The sequence below is a fragment of the Pseudochaenichthys georgianus genome, chromosome 13, assembly GCF_902827115.2.
Source record: "Pseudochaenichthys georgianus chromosome 13, fPseGeo1.2, whole genome shotgun sequence".
Classification (NCBI taxonomy): Eukaryota; Metazoa; Chordata; class Actinopteri; order Perciformes; family Channichthyidae; genus Pseudochaenichthys; species Pseudochaenichthys georgianus.
Window position 1 is genome coordinate 26,320,680 of NC_047515.1, and position 15,755 is coordinate 26,336,434.

General features: G+C 40.8%; 2 protein-coding genes across 3 annotated transcripts in view; both read right to left on the reverse strand.

The window, feature by feature from the left end:
• sik2b (salt-inducible kinase 2b) overlaps nt 1–5,772 on the reverse strand; it is a 46,065-nt gene extending 40,293 nt beyond the window's left edge. For both annotated transcript variants that reach the window (XM_034097446.2, XM_034097445.2), the window contains exons 1-2: nt 5,270–5,772; nt 3,046–3,162 (exon numbers count right to left, since the gene is read on the reverse strand). In XM_034097446.2, the coding sequence (XP_033953337.1) occupies nt 3,046–3,162; nt 5,270–5,407 (255 nt within the window). In that variant the 5' untranslated portion in view covers nt 5,408–5,772. The remainder of the gene's footprint in view (nt 1–3,045; nt 3,163–5,269) is intronic.
• A 765-nt stretch (nt 5,773–6,537) lies between these two features.
• Nucleotides 6,538–15,123, reverse strand: laynb (layilin b). The gene is made up of 7 exons (XM_034097949.2): nt 14,817–15,123; nt 13,443–13,749; nt 12,973–13,130; nt 12,384–12,428; nt 11,640–11,717; nt 11,322–11,442; nt 6,538–10,879 (listed from the first exon to the last, which is right to left on the reverse strand). Exons 1-7 carry the CDS (start codon nt 14,887–14,889, stop codon nt 10,564–10,566), a joined length of 1,098 nt encoding a protein of 365 aa, XP_033953840.1. The 5' UTR covers nt 14,890–15,123; the 3' UTR covers nt 6,538–10,563.
• Between the last annotated feature and the right edge of the window lie 632 nt (nt 15,124–15,755).

Here is a 15,755-nt window from a genome sequence, read left to right on the forward strand (position 1 = left end):
CCTCTGTCGACTTTCCTGAAGTACTCCCCCGTTGATAGAAATCAACACGTAATGAATTAAGACCCCACGGTTTGATGATTGATAGGTGTGTGGGTTGTCTTTCATTTTGACATGCAGAAAAATGTTATAATAAACATACATACTGTATGTTAAATGGATATATCCGCCTGCTTTCATTTATCTTTCCATTCCCACAACAATATACATAAATAAATGGCATATTTTGGACATAGTTTGAATGGTGATTAATCATGATTAATTAATTTTGAAACTGTGATTAATCTGATTAAAAATGTTAATCGTTTGACAGCCCTACTACATATATATGATCATTTTCTGTGTTTCAGATTTTGCTACAGAACCCTGTTGCTACAATGTAACAATTGTTGAAACCATTTATTTATCATGTCTGCAGCTGCTATCTAGTAAAAGCTTTCCTGCACCATTAATAATCTCTACACCAATTCAATAGAGCGGATATAATACATTAAGTACATATTATACAGTGCTATACTGAAAGAATACAGTATGTCTGGCTCCAGATTGCTTTGACTTTGAAAAATCGCTATGGGGAAGCTAAATCTGTGTAATTTAATAAATATAGTCCGAATTCCAGATCCCACGAAATGCAAGCTGCACTTTGTGATTAGCTCGTTATAGACTCTGACAAAAGTACTGACTGACAAAACTCTGAAAACAACATTAAGTGTTTATTTTGTCTGTTTTAAGTTGTTGTACTTGTAGAGAGAGTAGAGTATGCAGGAAAGTGGGAAGCTGAACACTCTGCAGAGGACGGTTAGAAAATCAGGGCACAGGAGTGAACTTCAAAGAAGACGCCACACAACACATGAACTAGAATGGGGTCCACAGTTGGGTTTTCTGTGTTTTTTCATTAGCCAAGGATTCTCTTTGAGCAGACCAAACTTTACAAAACTAGAAGGGAAATCACTAATTGACCTGAGCTGATTGGATGGATGTGCTGTTGGAAATAATGATACACACCAAAATACAAAACTGGAACGGTGCCAAATGGTTGTGTAATGATAATGAACACTCATTTACTTTCCATAAACAAACTAACAGGACCCCAAAGGCTTATGTAATACGACTAAATCACCAACTTTTTGAGTTATGGAGGGTAGGCAATTAAAATAGCACAGCAAGATTATTTTTGTATTAGCCTTAAAAAAAGAAAGCCATGGTGTTAAATGCATTTCTGGATAACAGAAAGTGACAAAGAGGATGTAATCAGGTCTTTTTCACAGCAGACACCGTGACTTGACATATTAGTTAAGTTAAGAACAGGTGTCACTAATAACATAAGCTCTGTTATATTCAAATGTCCCTGTAAGCCAGGGGTGTCCAAACTTTTTTCACCGAGGGCCACATACAGAAAAATATGAGAAGGGCTGGGCCAGTCAACAGAGGTGAGGTGTATTGCCTCATAAGATAAGCTATAAGTCAGCAAAATCAATCAAATGCATACACTGTAGGTAAATTATGCTTGTTACTTGAATATGCTTTAAGAAAAAACAGCCAAGAACCCAGCTCTCCAGAGGGTTTCATTTATTTGGTTGGCAGCTCATCCCTTAAAACAGGAGCCTTAGATTGCTTATAATAAAGGGGAAATATGAAGGGTACAGTATATTTCACGCTTGTTATACAAATAAGTAAATGAGTTTTTCTTATCAAGTTAGATTTGTTAGAAAATGTTTTCAAATGTAATTGACTGAATTTATTTTAAAAGTTAGCTTATTAAGACATGAATAGCGTGTAATATATGTTTACATATATATTTAGGAAGTCCAATACAATACAAGACAAGTGTAATAGAATCTGAAGGGAAGGGGCACAAGCACAAGTTTCATTTGTGGGCCATATTTCGTTACACTTTCAGAATTGGCTAAGGGCCAATTCAAAACGGCCCACGGGCCGCATTTGGCCCCCGGGCCGCAGTTTGGACATCCCTGCTGTAAACCATGACAGTGTGACAGTGAGCCACTGGCCGTTTCTCAATGTCGAGTACACCTGGTGCAGAGCCACTATTTCAAGTATACTGCGTCATCGAGTGGCGCCGAATGCTGGGCATTTAACATGCATTTAAACAGTCCTTCGGCGCCACTCGATGACGTAGTATACTTGAAATAGTGGCTCTGCAGCAGGTTTACTCGACATTGAGAAATGGCCAGTATCACAATACCACAAACCAGGATTTCAATGTGTGATTTTGTAACTATGACATTTGTGTTTCACAGTACCAGTTTATGTTGTGTCTGGCAACAATTTAGTTTGGTTTTTACTTATAGAAACACCAAATTAGTGGAAATTCTTTGCTGAAATGTGACCTAGTCCTCAGACAGCTAATTTCAACATTAAGTCTGGAGGCACTGACAAGAATGAACAGTGTTTACCAAGCAAGCAGTCCATTCTTAAATAGAGCTGGATGCTGTAGGACAATAATTAAGTATGTTATTAATATAATCTTGTTTGAACCCCACCAGTAGCATGTTCACACGGTGCAGAATGTCAGTCAGTTATTTACTATGCTCTCATATCTTAAAAGTATCCGGGGTGGCCGGTTCTGCTAGGCAACAGTTGTTTGATAATGCATTAGAGAATGACCTGGATTAATCCTGCGGTTCAACACCCTGACCCTAAATAACGAAAGAATATCAACAAGAAACAGTGGTGAATTCTGCTTGAAGAATCGCATTTGTTTTTAACACGCTCAACAGGTTAATATATGGCATCCACTGCCATGTTTGTTGCAAATAATATTAGCTCAGCTGCTTTCTGAGTGGCCCCTTTAACCAGGGAAAAGATGACCCAACTGCTGTTTAATTTTGTAATACATTTCCAAAAAAAACATATTAAAACCCAGAATAAACCTTTTATAGACATCATTACAACACTGCAAGCAACAACTTTTAAACCCAGGCCGAGTTCAAATCATTATGTACTGAAGTCTAAATCAGTGAAAGCAGATAGAGGGAAGCTGCATCTCTAAAATGATGATTCATTTTGTGAATCATGTTTCAGACTCACCTGGTACAGCTTGATGATGTGTGGGTGGTCCAGCATCTTCATAATCTGAACTTCCCTGTAGATTTTCTCCAGGTTGACAGCATCCAGTTGGGTCTTGTCGATGATCTTGATGGCCACCTGCAAAATGATCAAGAATCGACGATACAAGCTTTATCAGTCCGTTTCTCAATAACATACTCTAGATAGAAACACTACCAACACTCACACAAACACTATTACAGACAGTCATTTAATATTAACCAAGAAGCAAAAAGATAGTGTGTTCTTACTAGAGAATTGCTTCTGAGTCGCAACATAAATACTTAAATGCAGCCCATGCTGAAACCTTCATAAACACTCTTAAAATGTGCGCCAAGATGAAATATCACATGAAGGTAAAGCAAAGGCAAACACAGGCCTTGACACACACACACACACACACACACACACACACACACACACACACACACACACACACACACACACACACACACACACACACACACACACACACACACACACACACACACACACACACACACACACACACACACACACACACACACACACACACACACACACACACACACACACACACACACACACACACACACACACACACACACACACACACACACACACACACACACACACACACACACACACACACACACACACACACAATGAGGAAATTCTTAAATCATTTAATGGCACTCCAGCAGCAAGTGGAGACCTCAAGGACATAACATTTAAATCGCTAACCTAGTACAAGGATTACAGGGTACTTAGCATGAACAGATCTGAGACAAGCAACTGATTACATTGTCAACAATACTAACCCAAACACAGACACACACATACAAACACCGTATTGCCTACTCTGCTGGCACGAGGTCATTTAAGGACAATGAGCTACAGAGGAATTTATCTCATACATTTAGTAATGAGAGCAAAAATGCAGGGCAACGCTGTGCTCAGATATGGATACATGTAATACATGTCCGTCCCACTGACCTGACAGGCAGGACCACATGGGAATGGGCCAGCACTATGTGAACCCAAGAGCTGCGGTATGTAAATAATGAAATCAATGGATCGGTATAATAGCAGGGGCCAAGAGTAGAAGAAGTAGGTAACACACACACACACACCTTTCTAGGAATATGCACACAGAGACTTCTTGTTTCATGAATCGTTCAACTCTTGTTTTCTTTACACACACACCACCTCCTAGGCTAACATCTCTTTTGCCCTGGCAAATTCCCAAGGCAGATGGCACCACATAATGTTGATGACCTGCCTCTCCAGCTGACCTTGGCCACTCTAACATACAGTCTACCCATGGGCCTGACCGGGTCAAACAGCTGCAATGGCTCTCTGTAGTGACCAGCGCAGAATTACCTCTACCAAACCAGAGACAACATGCACGTTTTAATGCAATACAACACCTGCTGAGGGAGAGGTGCAGCCACTTAGTGAAATCAACTGGTGTAGTGTTTGGCTGAAATTAAAACCTGCATTCGAAGCTGAAATAAAACTAGTCTGACAAATCCAAACCCTGAACATTCTGCATCATGTCCACACTAACTGCAGACCCAGGAGCAGTGTCAGTTGGTCTCTGTCTGCATGCATGCGTGCAAAACACTTTGCTTTCCAATTACAGAGCTCTGGCTGACATATCCTGCTCCTCGCAAAGCGCTTGGCAATGACAAGAAACCACTACATCACATCGTTATTTGGATTAGATAATGGGACCACCGACCCATGCTGCATGCCCCAGAATACAGCCATGTTTACAGCTGCTAGACTGTTGAGATGGTACACGGTGGCACTGTCTGGGTCATTACCAACAGGAGTGCAGGTGCATGATGCTGGTGTGGTGGAGCAAAGACAGCACGCATGTTTACAGTTTGTGTTTCCCAGCAGCACTGGTGGTCAGACCTCTTACTGGCAGTGGTGTGGTCAGACCTCTTACTGGCAGTGATGTGGTCTGAGGGGGTGACCGTGCAGGGAGTCGTTGCTCCTGTACCTGCAGGTATTAAAACACACCAGCTGTTGCTGGCCCTAAACCGCTAAGTGACCGGTAGTTACCTGATCCAAGTTTATATTAGTGCCTGATGTGGACAGCATGTCGGTATCTGCTATGAATATCTGGAGTGTCAATTAGTACATAAAAAGTTATGTAACTCATTCGAACAGTAGCCTAAGTTAGCTTTCGGGCTAACTAGTTTACAGACACACTCACCTCTGTCTTGGTTATGCGGTGTCGAGCCAGCTTCACCACAGCGAAATTGCCCTTTCCTAAAGTGCGCTCGATGTCGTAAAAGCCCACTCGGACCGGACCCCGGGTCAGCGGTTTTTGGACAGTGTCAGCCATGACCATGCTGTTCTGGATGGGACTGTTTGTAAGTAGGAGGCAGCCAGACGAGCAGGGGACACACTGGGGGCTCACAACTACAGATAAAGACGAAAGGAAAACAAACCGCCCGCAGCCGCCGCCACCACCGCTGTTCGAAGCGTGTCCATTAAAAATAGACAAAGTTGATTTCTGTGTTGCCCTGCCAGCTTGATCGCCAATGTGGCGATACTCTCCCGTCAGTGCAGCGATACGAAGCAGGCCATTTGCTGAACCCGGGGGCTGTCACGCCATGTTCTCCAATACAATAGAGCTATAATATTTCAGCTCGAGGTGCCTCTATCAGCCACAGAGCACACGAGTTGACTTGCAAAGAGGCATCATGTTCTCTGGTTGACGTGTATTGACGTCAGAGGCATAGGGGTATTTGTACAGGGGGCGGGGCCACCGGGCCGCTCCACACTTCAGTGCCAATTGGTTGCCAAGACAACCAGACCCACCTCTTACGTCAACCGGTAAAATTGCTATTCTGAAATCTGTTTGCTTGCCTGCCCTGCTTGATTGCACGCTTAGGTAACTTTTAAGTTTCGTGCTGCAGGTGTATGTTAGGCTTTGAGTCGACAGAGACTCAAAGAAAACATGATTTTATTATTAAATCTTAATAGAATTAATTCTAAATCCCCCTGAAACGGCACCTTTACTTGTTAATAGTAAGGCATCTGGCATCTGCAAGAATCAATGAAGAAAATAGCCAAAAATAATATGCATGGAATTAATACAAGATAGAAAAAAGTACATTTCACATGATTTCTAAATCTAGTCATATAATCCAGATACATTTAAATTGCTATTACGAATCTCTTTACTATAATATAAAACATTGTATAATGAAACATGGCAGGAGCTTATGTGATACTAGACATTTCGTCAGCGACAAACACAATTTGGTCAGCTACGTGTATAACAGCGCCATCTGTTGGCAAAAATAGAAAATTGCAGCAAGGCTACTAATACTGTTCAGAGGTGGTATTTCTGCTTTACATCTTTATTCACACACATCTAACGTGACACAGACACTCCCCAACACATGTATACAGGTACAAACACATTTGAACATATTAATATAATAATTAAAAAAGTAATGAAACCACAACACATTGCAACCAAACTTTTATTTGACACCCGAAGATCATGTCATGTTAGAAATTAAGCACGCATTCACACCCTGCAGTGGTTTGCTTCAGCTCATGCAGTGCATACAGACCAACACAGAGCAGAGGATTACTAAGCGGGCAGGCAGAGCATCGCTCCAAAGGCCTTTGCTGTCACGCATACACTTCCTGAATGTAAGAGTTCCAGATGTGCTTTTGGCATTTCCTGTCTAAGATTCTCCAAGAACACAGTCAGCAGAGGCTTCTCAATTCTTAAATTTCCCCTCCTCGACTCCCCTCCTCGAGACTTAGTCCCGCCCACAGGAGATGCGAGCGGAGGACCGAGGAGGGGAACCGAGGAGAGAGGAGGGGAAGCAGCAGACGTTTAAAGAAATGAGAACTCCTCTCCTCTGAGCGGTCATATTAAAGCGACGTCCGTTCATTATTACATAGCAACAGCTGCATCAGCTGTCGAGTGTTTTGTCATATTTTATAATCTCTGTTAGATCAGCTGAACATTGTTCCCCCACATATTTACTTTCAATTAATTGAGAGTGCGGTATAATGAGACAATAACAGGCTACAGATGCGGACACACACACAAATATAGGCTATGTATATAAATATATACAATTTAAAGTATGAGATCACTCTCATAATAACGTAACACAATCAGAGACTGGATATATCCCCCCCTCTCTCTGGTCGCTGAAATGGGGAATTGAAATTACGGGCCAAAAGTTGTATTTAAGTATTAAAAGTAAGGACACCAAACCAACTGAGACCCGTCTATCCGCCGCATCTACGCACACACTGTACCACACACACCTACAGTTCCTAAAGCATATAATCAGGCTACAGCCGTTGTGTATTTTATTATGTGAAGCACTAAATGGTTTTAGAAAAATATTGACTCTTTGTTTGTAGATATCTACTAAACTAAAGTAAATAAAGAGAGTAGGCCTGTTATACTGAGTCAGAGCCATCTAGGGCTCTGTACTGAGTGATATACATTCTACACACTGCTCTGCTTTCTGCACGGACCTCACAGCGGTTCTCTGGAAATATCACGACGCGATGAAAGCCGTTTCTAAAATAATATCCAGGGGATGCATGCAGAGCTGTCATTGGCTGAGATAAGTCCGGCCGTGTGTCACGCCTCCACCGTTCCCGGAAATGCATCCGCGGAGGAACCATCAGTGTATCCTCGGTTATAGCTCCTCCAGAGAGCCTCCTCGACGCTCGATCCTCGGTGTGCATTTAGAGAAATGAGACGTCCTTCAAAATGGCGCGCTGAAATTCATTTCCGGGTCACTACCGGAGGACCGAGGAGTCGAGGAGGGAAATTTGAGTATTGAGAAGCCTCTAGCCCAGGGGTACTCAAATACAAATCTTAAAGGTCCAAAATAAATGTTTCAATAAGACAAAGGTCCGTTTATTACGGTCATTCAAACTTTTAAACAATTGCAACAAGATTCTTAACACGAGGTTGCAAAAACAAAAATAATCTGTATGCAGCAGTTTTCATTGTTATTGTGTCTGTGCTTGATCCCTCAGAGTCGCAGTGTAAGAGCTGCACAGTTATGAATAAAGGCAGCTGCACCCTCTTTCATTCAGCATTCCCATTATTGCTTTATAAATGTCTTGCCCCCTTGTGTGTCCACTGAGGTTCGTCAGGCCCAACACATCTTCAACAAACTCCCCCTTTGCCTCATCATAAAAACTCACAAACACCAGCAACTGAGCAATGTCAGTGGTCAGCGGACTCATCCATAGCTAAGGAAATGCACTGTGCATTTTTTATTCCATCACAAAGCTGATTAATCAAATCACCAGCCAGTATTTATGTTCTTCTGGTTGCTGTGGAATCTGAGAGGGGGATTTGCTTGATTTTACCTGTCATTTCCTCTTTTTGTTTGCCTTCAACATGGTCTCCATCACTTCAGTCATGCATTCTTTTATATTTCAGTTATTATCCAGTGGAGAGTTCTTACCTACTGGCCTAGTTAAATCAAAGTGGTTACTTTGTTTTGGCTGGGCAGTGTAATTTTACACACCGTCTTATTTGACTTTCTCAGGACTTAAACTGTTTTTTGGGGGCAGACCCCCTCAAAGAAAAAAATATATTTACACACGTAAGGTCATCATCTTAATAGTTTTGTATGCTCATCCGTGAGCAGAGCATCAAGTTGACATGTCTATTGCAGCTGAATGCGGTGATTACCATTTTGTTCAGCAAAACGCCTCACAAACGTATTAAGATCAACAGCTTTGGTGCGTTTTGATTCAATGCTGAGTACAGCCACACTGACAGTATCTTCTCTGTCAGTGTAGACCGCAAATACCTCATTGCTTCAGTGCTTGGGTCCGAATGCTTCTCGTTTTGCGCCGTCCCGTTCAAATAAAATCGCCGCCAATCATATGTCCACGCTCGCGCCAGGACCGGGGGAGGGGTTACATGACGTGCATCTTGTGCTGCATTCACTTGCACTCGGACATTAGAGACTTTCTCTCATAAATGTCCGATGAGCGCTGTTTGCAGTCTATGGACATAGCGGATCATTTTGACTCGTTGCGTTGTGGAGATGTCTCGCAGATAACACAGATAATACATATGAAAAGTATAATTTGCTCAGAGTCCAGAGACAGTTGTAGTTCGGTCCGGATCCGGACCAGAGTCCGCACTTTGAGGATGCCTGCTCTAGCCTCTCCTTACTGGGCTTGCTTTATCTTTCCAAAACACATACCTAGCAGCCCACTCACAAAGAACACAGGCATTTGTGTTCAGATGTATGTCCATGATTATTTGCAGATAAAAGAAAGTCATATGCTTTTACACACCAACACTGATTAATGAATACATGAAATACTCAGATGATGGTTTAGTTTCCAACACGGTCAGGTGGAGTCGGGAAAAGCCTGCAGCTTTGAGGTTGACTGGGGTCAACAAAGTTCAGTCATCCTGTTCCCTGACATCAGAGTCCAAACAGGAAGACTTACACTGGGCTGACACCACTCTTCAGTTATAGAGAAACGATCAGAACAGCCCATAAATAGAACATCTCCACGGCCATATAGTAAGAAGACAAAAGGATCTTTTTGTCCTTGTGTTTCATAATATCTGACGTCAGTGGAAAAAGGTTGAGTAGTTTAATTTTGGATTGTTTAGAGATGAGTAACCTTGCGTGAGTCCTCAATACTTGCATTTATTCCTAGGGTTAGTAAAAAAATCCATGCCAAATATATCAGCACTACTGCTCAGCAAACCTGACCTGAATCAGTATGGCTTATTTTTGTTCATTAATACCTCTTTGAAGCCAAAGCCTTCGTGCTGCTGACATCCTTTGTTGGAGAATTTGTCCAGATTATGTATGTTAATGTTATAGCGCCACCATAAGGGTGATATTTGTGTTTTTCTAAGAAAAGTGTCTCAACATCTATTAAATTGAATACACAAACATTTAATCTAAGAATTCCTTTAGTTTGTTACCAATTATCTGAAAGACTAATCTGACATGCCCATGAGCCTCAGGTGTTCTCTGCAGTGCACCTATGAAACATCTACATTTGATCAATAGCCTTTGTTAGCACGTGACAGTGGACAAGGACAGTGTCTGCAGGGCTGCTAACATTTCTGCTGAAGCTTTGTCGAGTTTAATAATAAAACGTATTGGGAATAGACTAGCATTTAATGTAACCCGTGTTTTACACTTTATTCCAACCTTATGCCATCACATCTTCACAATTAGCCTTACAATTGGCAAATCTTTGGGATGCCCCACTTCAAGAATTTATCTGACTTGCAGATTTTAATGCTGGCTGCTTCAGAATGCAAAAACTGGAGATACATACACACTGGTGAAAAGTTTTTGGAACATAAGTTCAGGCTGACACAGCCACATGTTTAGTTATCCTGCACCACACCAGCATGTGGTGTACAGGAATGAAGGGATGGAAAGCAGGGTGTTCCTGTGTCTAGCTGGGTAGATAGTTGGTATAAGGTTGATGGACACTAACATAGCCCACATTTTTTTATCCGTAAATCTCATTTTCAACCCAACCAGCATGCCGGCTCTGACCTCTGCAGGTCTCATAGATGTCATTGTTCACAAAGCCACTCTCCTTTACCACGGATGACACATTCTCATAATCATCACACTGGGATTCCTGGGAAGGAGCACAAGGATACTTTTTCATGATGTCTGCCGGCATGCTGCTGTCCAGAGCAGTGTGGGGCAGTTTGGTAATGTCACTGAAGGCGTAGGGTCCTTGTACGGCATAAGGTGAAGCTGTTGTTGTCTTCCACGGTTTGGATCGGCTGGGGTAGCCATCGGTTTTTGTGTTCCTCCTGAATATAACAAATAAATACATTAAAATAGGATCAATGCATTGTGCTGCTCATCCTAGAAATTCCTACTGTACAGGTCACTGAAAGGGAGAAAACACATTATGCTATACGTTTTCAAAAGCATACTTTTCTCAGAGCAAAGGCACCATAAGTGTACTTTATAAGTTATACTGTATATAACCTGAAAACTATTTTGCTTACATTGAAGAGGTTGAAGAGCTGTACTGATGTGACCTATTAAATAATCAATAATGCATATCACACAACTATATTAATGACTTGATTAATGCAGAACAAAGGCCATTTAGCCTTTTTAAAAAGCTTCTTAATATGTCATTGTAATCTCTGATCTGGACACATCTCGTTTCATATTTGAAGTACAACAGATAAGTACATGGTATTGTTCTTTTTTGTAGAACAGCTTTTACTTTTCTACTTTTACCTCTTGGCATGCTTTCTGTAGCAGAAGAACCCAGCAGCTGCAAACAGCAGCAGCAGCAGCAGAGCAGGAATAGTTGCATACAGGATGTAGGAGACATACAGGGTGTTCTCTGAGAAAGATACTGCAAAGGAAAGAGGAATACTTCTTAGTAGAGCACAACTTTTTTTTAGGATGGCTTTAGAACAAAGACTTGTATCCTTCAATAGTTAGGGCATGTCAGAGGGCATGTCTTCCCCTAAAAACATAAAGGGCTTCCACTCTAGTGAAAGGATCAACAATAAAATATAATTTAATCTATGTTTTAGATTTGTTTCTTACCTGATGACTCTGGTAGTCCTATTTTTATCTTCTCATCTCTTTCTGTAGTTGAGGAAACGTTTGGCCTCAGAGATGGAACTAGAACAATCCAATAAAAAATGACCATCATCAGTTTATATTTTTTTGCAAATGTATACTCTTGATTTCTACCAAAATAAATAATCAAAGCAGGAGTCAGTATGAGCGTAGATGTTAAAAGCCTCATGTATAACAAATGTATGTATTGTACCTAATTGTTAGAATGTTCCCATTTAAATGTCCTTGTTAGTAGTTCATTTGATCACATGCATCCTTTTGCACATTAGTCTAAAGTAGTCGTTTGAAGTAGATATTGTTGGTAGTTTGACGTTTTTTCAGAATGTAGGTGAATACTTACACTGATAATTCACTTTTTTCCTGATTAACATCTTTCTTCAATGGAAACGTAAAGATATACATGCTACAAAACTGAATACATCATACATGTACTTTGCTGAATGAAGTGACCTGCAGATTATACGTTAAACAACCCAAACCTCACATACATTTCAACCACTGCAAACTTCCCTCTTGTGTAAATGAAGACCTCTCTTCATTTACACAAGAGGGAAGTTTGCATTTAAGTGATAACAAAATAGTGATGTGATGGTTTAGTCTTTTCTTAATCTAACTATAAACACATCATAAGTCCCTTGTTTACTTTAGCAACAGCAACATCATGCATACAAGGAGAGTGTGTGTTGGATAGTCAAGTGCATGTTGTACCTGCATGTGCTTTGTCCCCTTCCTCGGTAAACACTTGTACTTTTTCTGCATAAAAAGATTCAATATATAAAGCACACATTCAAGAAACATTTCACATCAGACAGAAATAGATACAAGATAAAGAACAGGATAAACCATTAGAAAAAAGGAGTGAAAATTAATTAAACAAAATTATATTTGAGCCTCAAACGATATTCAGAGAAGTTAACTGTATAAAGTGAAACATATGTCTATGGTTGTATACAAATGATGAACACACATTCAGTAAAGGGTTGTTTCATATTTTTTGAATCTCTTAATAGGTATTTAAAACAATAGGTTGATTTAAAAATAAATAATTAGACATACAGTATACCCTAACACAGGCATATATTTAGTTTTGGGTAAAGAATTAATTGTATTCAGGCAATTAACAACCAAATTGCACATTGCAGGTTTAGCTATTTGGTGGCAATATTTAAGTATTGGGTTTTGACAGATACAACTCATATTGTTTTGGACATAAGAACAAAACAAAAGTGTGCTTTATGTTATTGTTCATTTTAGAGCAGTGAGGTACAACAGCAGTGTCAGTGATCTCCTGGCTCACCTTCTGGGTATTTGCAGACGTAGTTGTTCTTGGAGTTGCAGTTGTCATCGTTCCACTGGAAAAGGAAATGTCCTTCTTCGTCGGGCGGTGCAGAGGGCTGGTAGTACAGAACCACACACATTTCAATACCACATGATGGCTCATCCCAATGCCAGTTCCTATAGAAAAAAGGATGCAACGGTTCAGACATGTACCACTATTAAATTGCAGAACTCGCATTATAGCATACAGAGTTTTGACTCTGAATATGTCATTCCAAAATTCTTTCAAAGGACTGCAGACATTCCATCACTCCCACACGCATGACTTTATCCAATAACCTTTTAAATCAGAACTGAACTGCAGCCTTTTTTTGGCCGATATTTTCTAGTGTTCTGTGTCCCTGAAGATCCCTCATACAATTTCCACTGATGCACCCAAAACATTCATACATAAATAGTGAGAGGGTTTTAAAAAAGAAAGAAAAATACCTGAACTTGGCCTTGCTTCCATCCAGCCAATAGTACTGCGAGGGGCACCCTGGGCTTGTGCTCCCGGGCCTGTACCGCTGTGGGCTGCGGCGGAGGCCAATCCAGAAGTCTCCATCTCCAGTCTGCAGTTGCTGTATGAACCTCTCCATTAGGCGCTGCTCGCTTTCTGTTTCAATACTGAGCAAGTCTCCTCCATCCGACCTGCAGGCCTGCCTGGCATCCTCAAAGGTCAGCCTCCGCCTGCTCTCCTGGATGTAGGACACCTTGTAGCATGGGCGCTCTGTCCCGCGCCGACAGATCCTCTGGCCTGAACACCACAGTCAAAATAGGGAACATGACAAGATGATTAGTAAAGGATTTTTTTGTTTTCTGAGGACTTCCTGTGGCCCTTAGGTGGCAGGAAGATAATCAACAACCTACAACAAAACAGATAAGGAACCAGAGATGTTTGCCAAAGTGTTCCCACACTTTTCTGCAGCGTGGGTAGAGTAAACTTGGTAGTGCAATTACAGTGTAAAACCTATATTTTTAAGGGCTGGAAAAAGATGTGTTGTTTTCTTCGTTATTGGTTTTGTGCCATTTAAAACAGTTTGGATGTAGTACTGGTAAACTCTGACATGTTTTAAATATACTTAGATTCTGACCACGTCAAATGCAGTGGTTTGCTGAGGGGGAACTCATAACTGAAGTTTGTTGTCTGAATGTCTTAAGGCACTGATGTCATATCACATATATGTAGTTTTCAGTTGAAAAACATGAGTTGACGATGATGAGAATTGCTTCTAATGTTACTTTTTCAGAGAGGGCAAACATAAACAACCAATACAATAATGACAAATATCTCAGACTTTTATCATTTTTATGTCAACCTTAAAACATTGAAAAACAGTGCTCTGAATATATTTGGGCGTCAGATGTCTAATTGTGTAGTTAGAAGGGACATCTTTGTGGCTGTTAATATCATAGTCAGTAGCATAATCATTTGTAAAGTAGTCTTAACATTTAAAGTAGAAAAACTGCATGAACACCCTGCTGATGTTCATTTTCCACAACATCACGTGCTGCTGTGTGACTGCAGTCTGTTTATCATTATAACTCACATCATGTATACTGCTTTAGGCTTCTTTACGATGTTTCTGGTATCAACCTCGTTACTCTAAACTACTTTTTTAAGAATAAGAAAGTATAATGTTGGATTCCTCTCAACAATGCAACGCGTCGTTCAGCACTGCATGCAAACTTCAAAGACCAACAAAACACGTTATCTGTACAAAAATAAGATGACGAAGTCTTAACTTGGAAATAAAATATACCGTAATACACTTTCAACAAAGTTTAAAAGTGTTGTGTCTTTGCTCCGAAGTGAATTCTTACCATTTATTTTGGACGAGGATCCAGGGTAGAAAAAAACGGCGATAACGGTGCCAAACAGCTTCATAAAATCCATTGCTACATGTTCACCCGAATGTGTAGCACACTTAGTGTTACAATCAAGGGTAGTTGAGTTTTTAACGAGTTTAGCGTTATATTTGCATGTAAACAGGCTAAAAATAGAGGCAGCAGAGTAGTCTAGTCTGTCCAGTCAGAAGTGGGGTGACTACTAGTGGAGGCGTGCATATGGCGTCTGGCTCGGAGAAAAAAAAACAAGAGTGACACTGTCCAAGATTTTAGCTTTGAACAGAAAGTAGGCTTTTGTGGATTTTCAGTGGTTCTTTACTCTCTACGTAAACTCAAACCACAAAAGTATGAATGTGTACAGCCTGTGTATTTTTCCTAATTAGGAAAATCCCACTTCACATGTAGTAATGTCATTATGGTATGAATAGAGTACCTTGTTCCAAACATGCATCATGCTTCCAGTATTAAAATAAATAATAAGTATCTCTCTTTCTTTTTCACACACACACGCACACACACACACACACGCACGCACGCACGCACGCACGCACACACACACACACACACACACACACACACACGCACGCACGCACACACACACACACACACACACACACACACACACACACACACACACACACACACACACACACACACACACACACACACAGATTAAATGCTGTCTGGGGAAAAGAGCTCAGAGGAGAAAATGAAGCGAGGAATCAGAAAGAGACACAAGGTCAATACAATAATGGTGCGTTTTTAAAGGCACAACTACATTTTTCCTTTTTTTCTGGTGAACATACTCATCTCATGTGATGTGAGTTTCGCAGCACTTTAGCAGCACTATAACAACATGTCTGAAGTGCATGTCTTAGTGTAAGTGTTAAAAAGCACACGCTGAAAACACAGAGA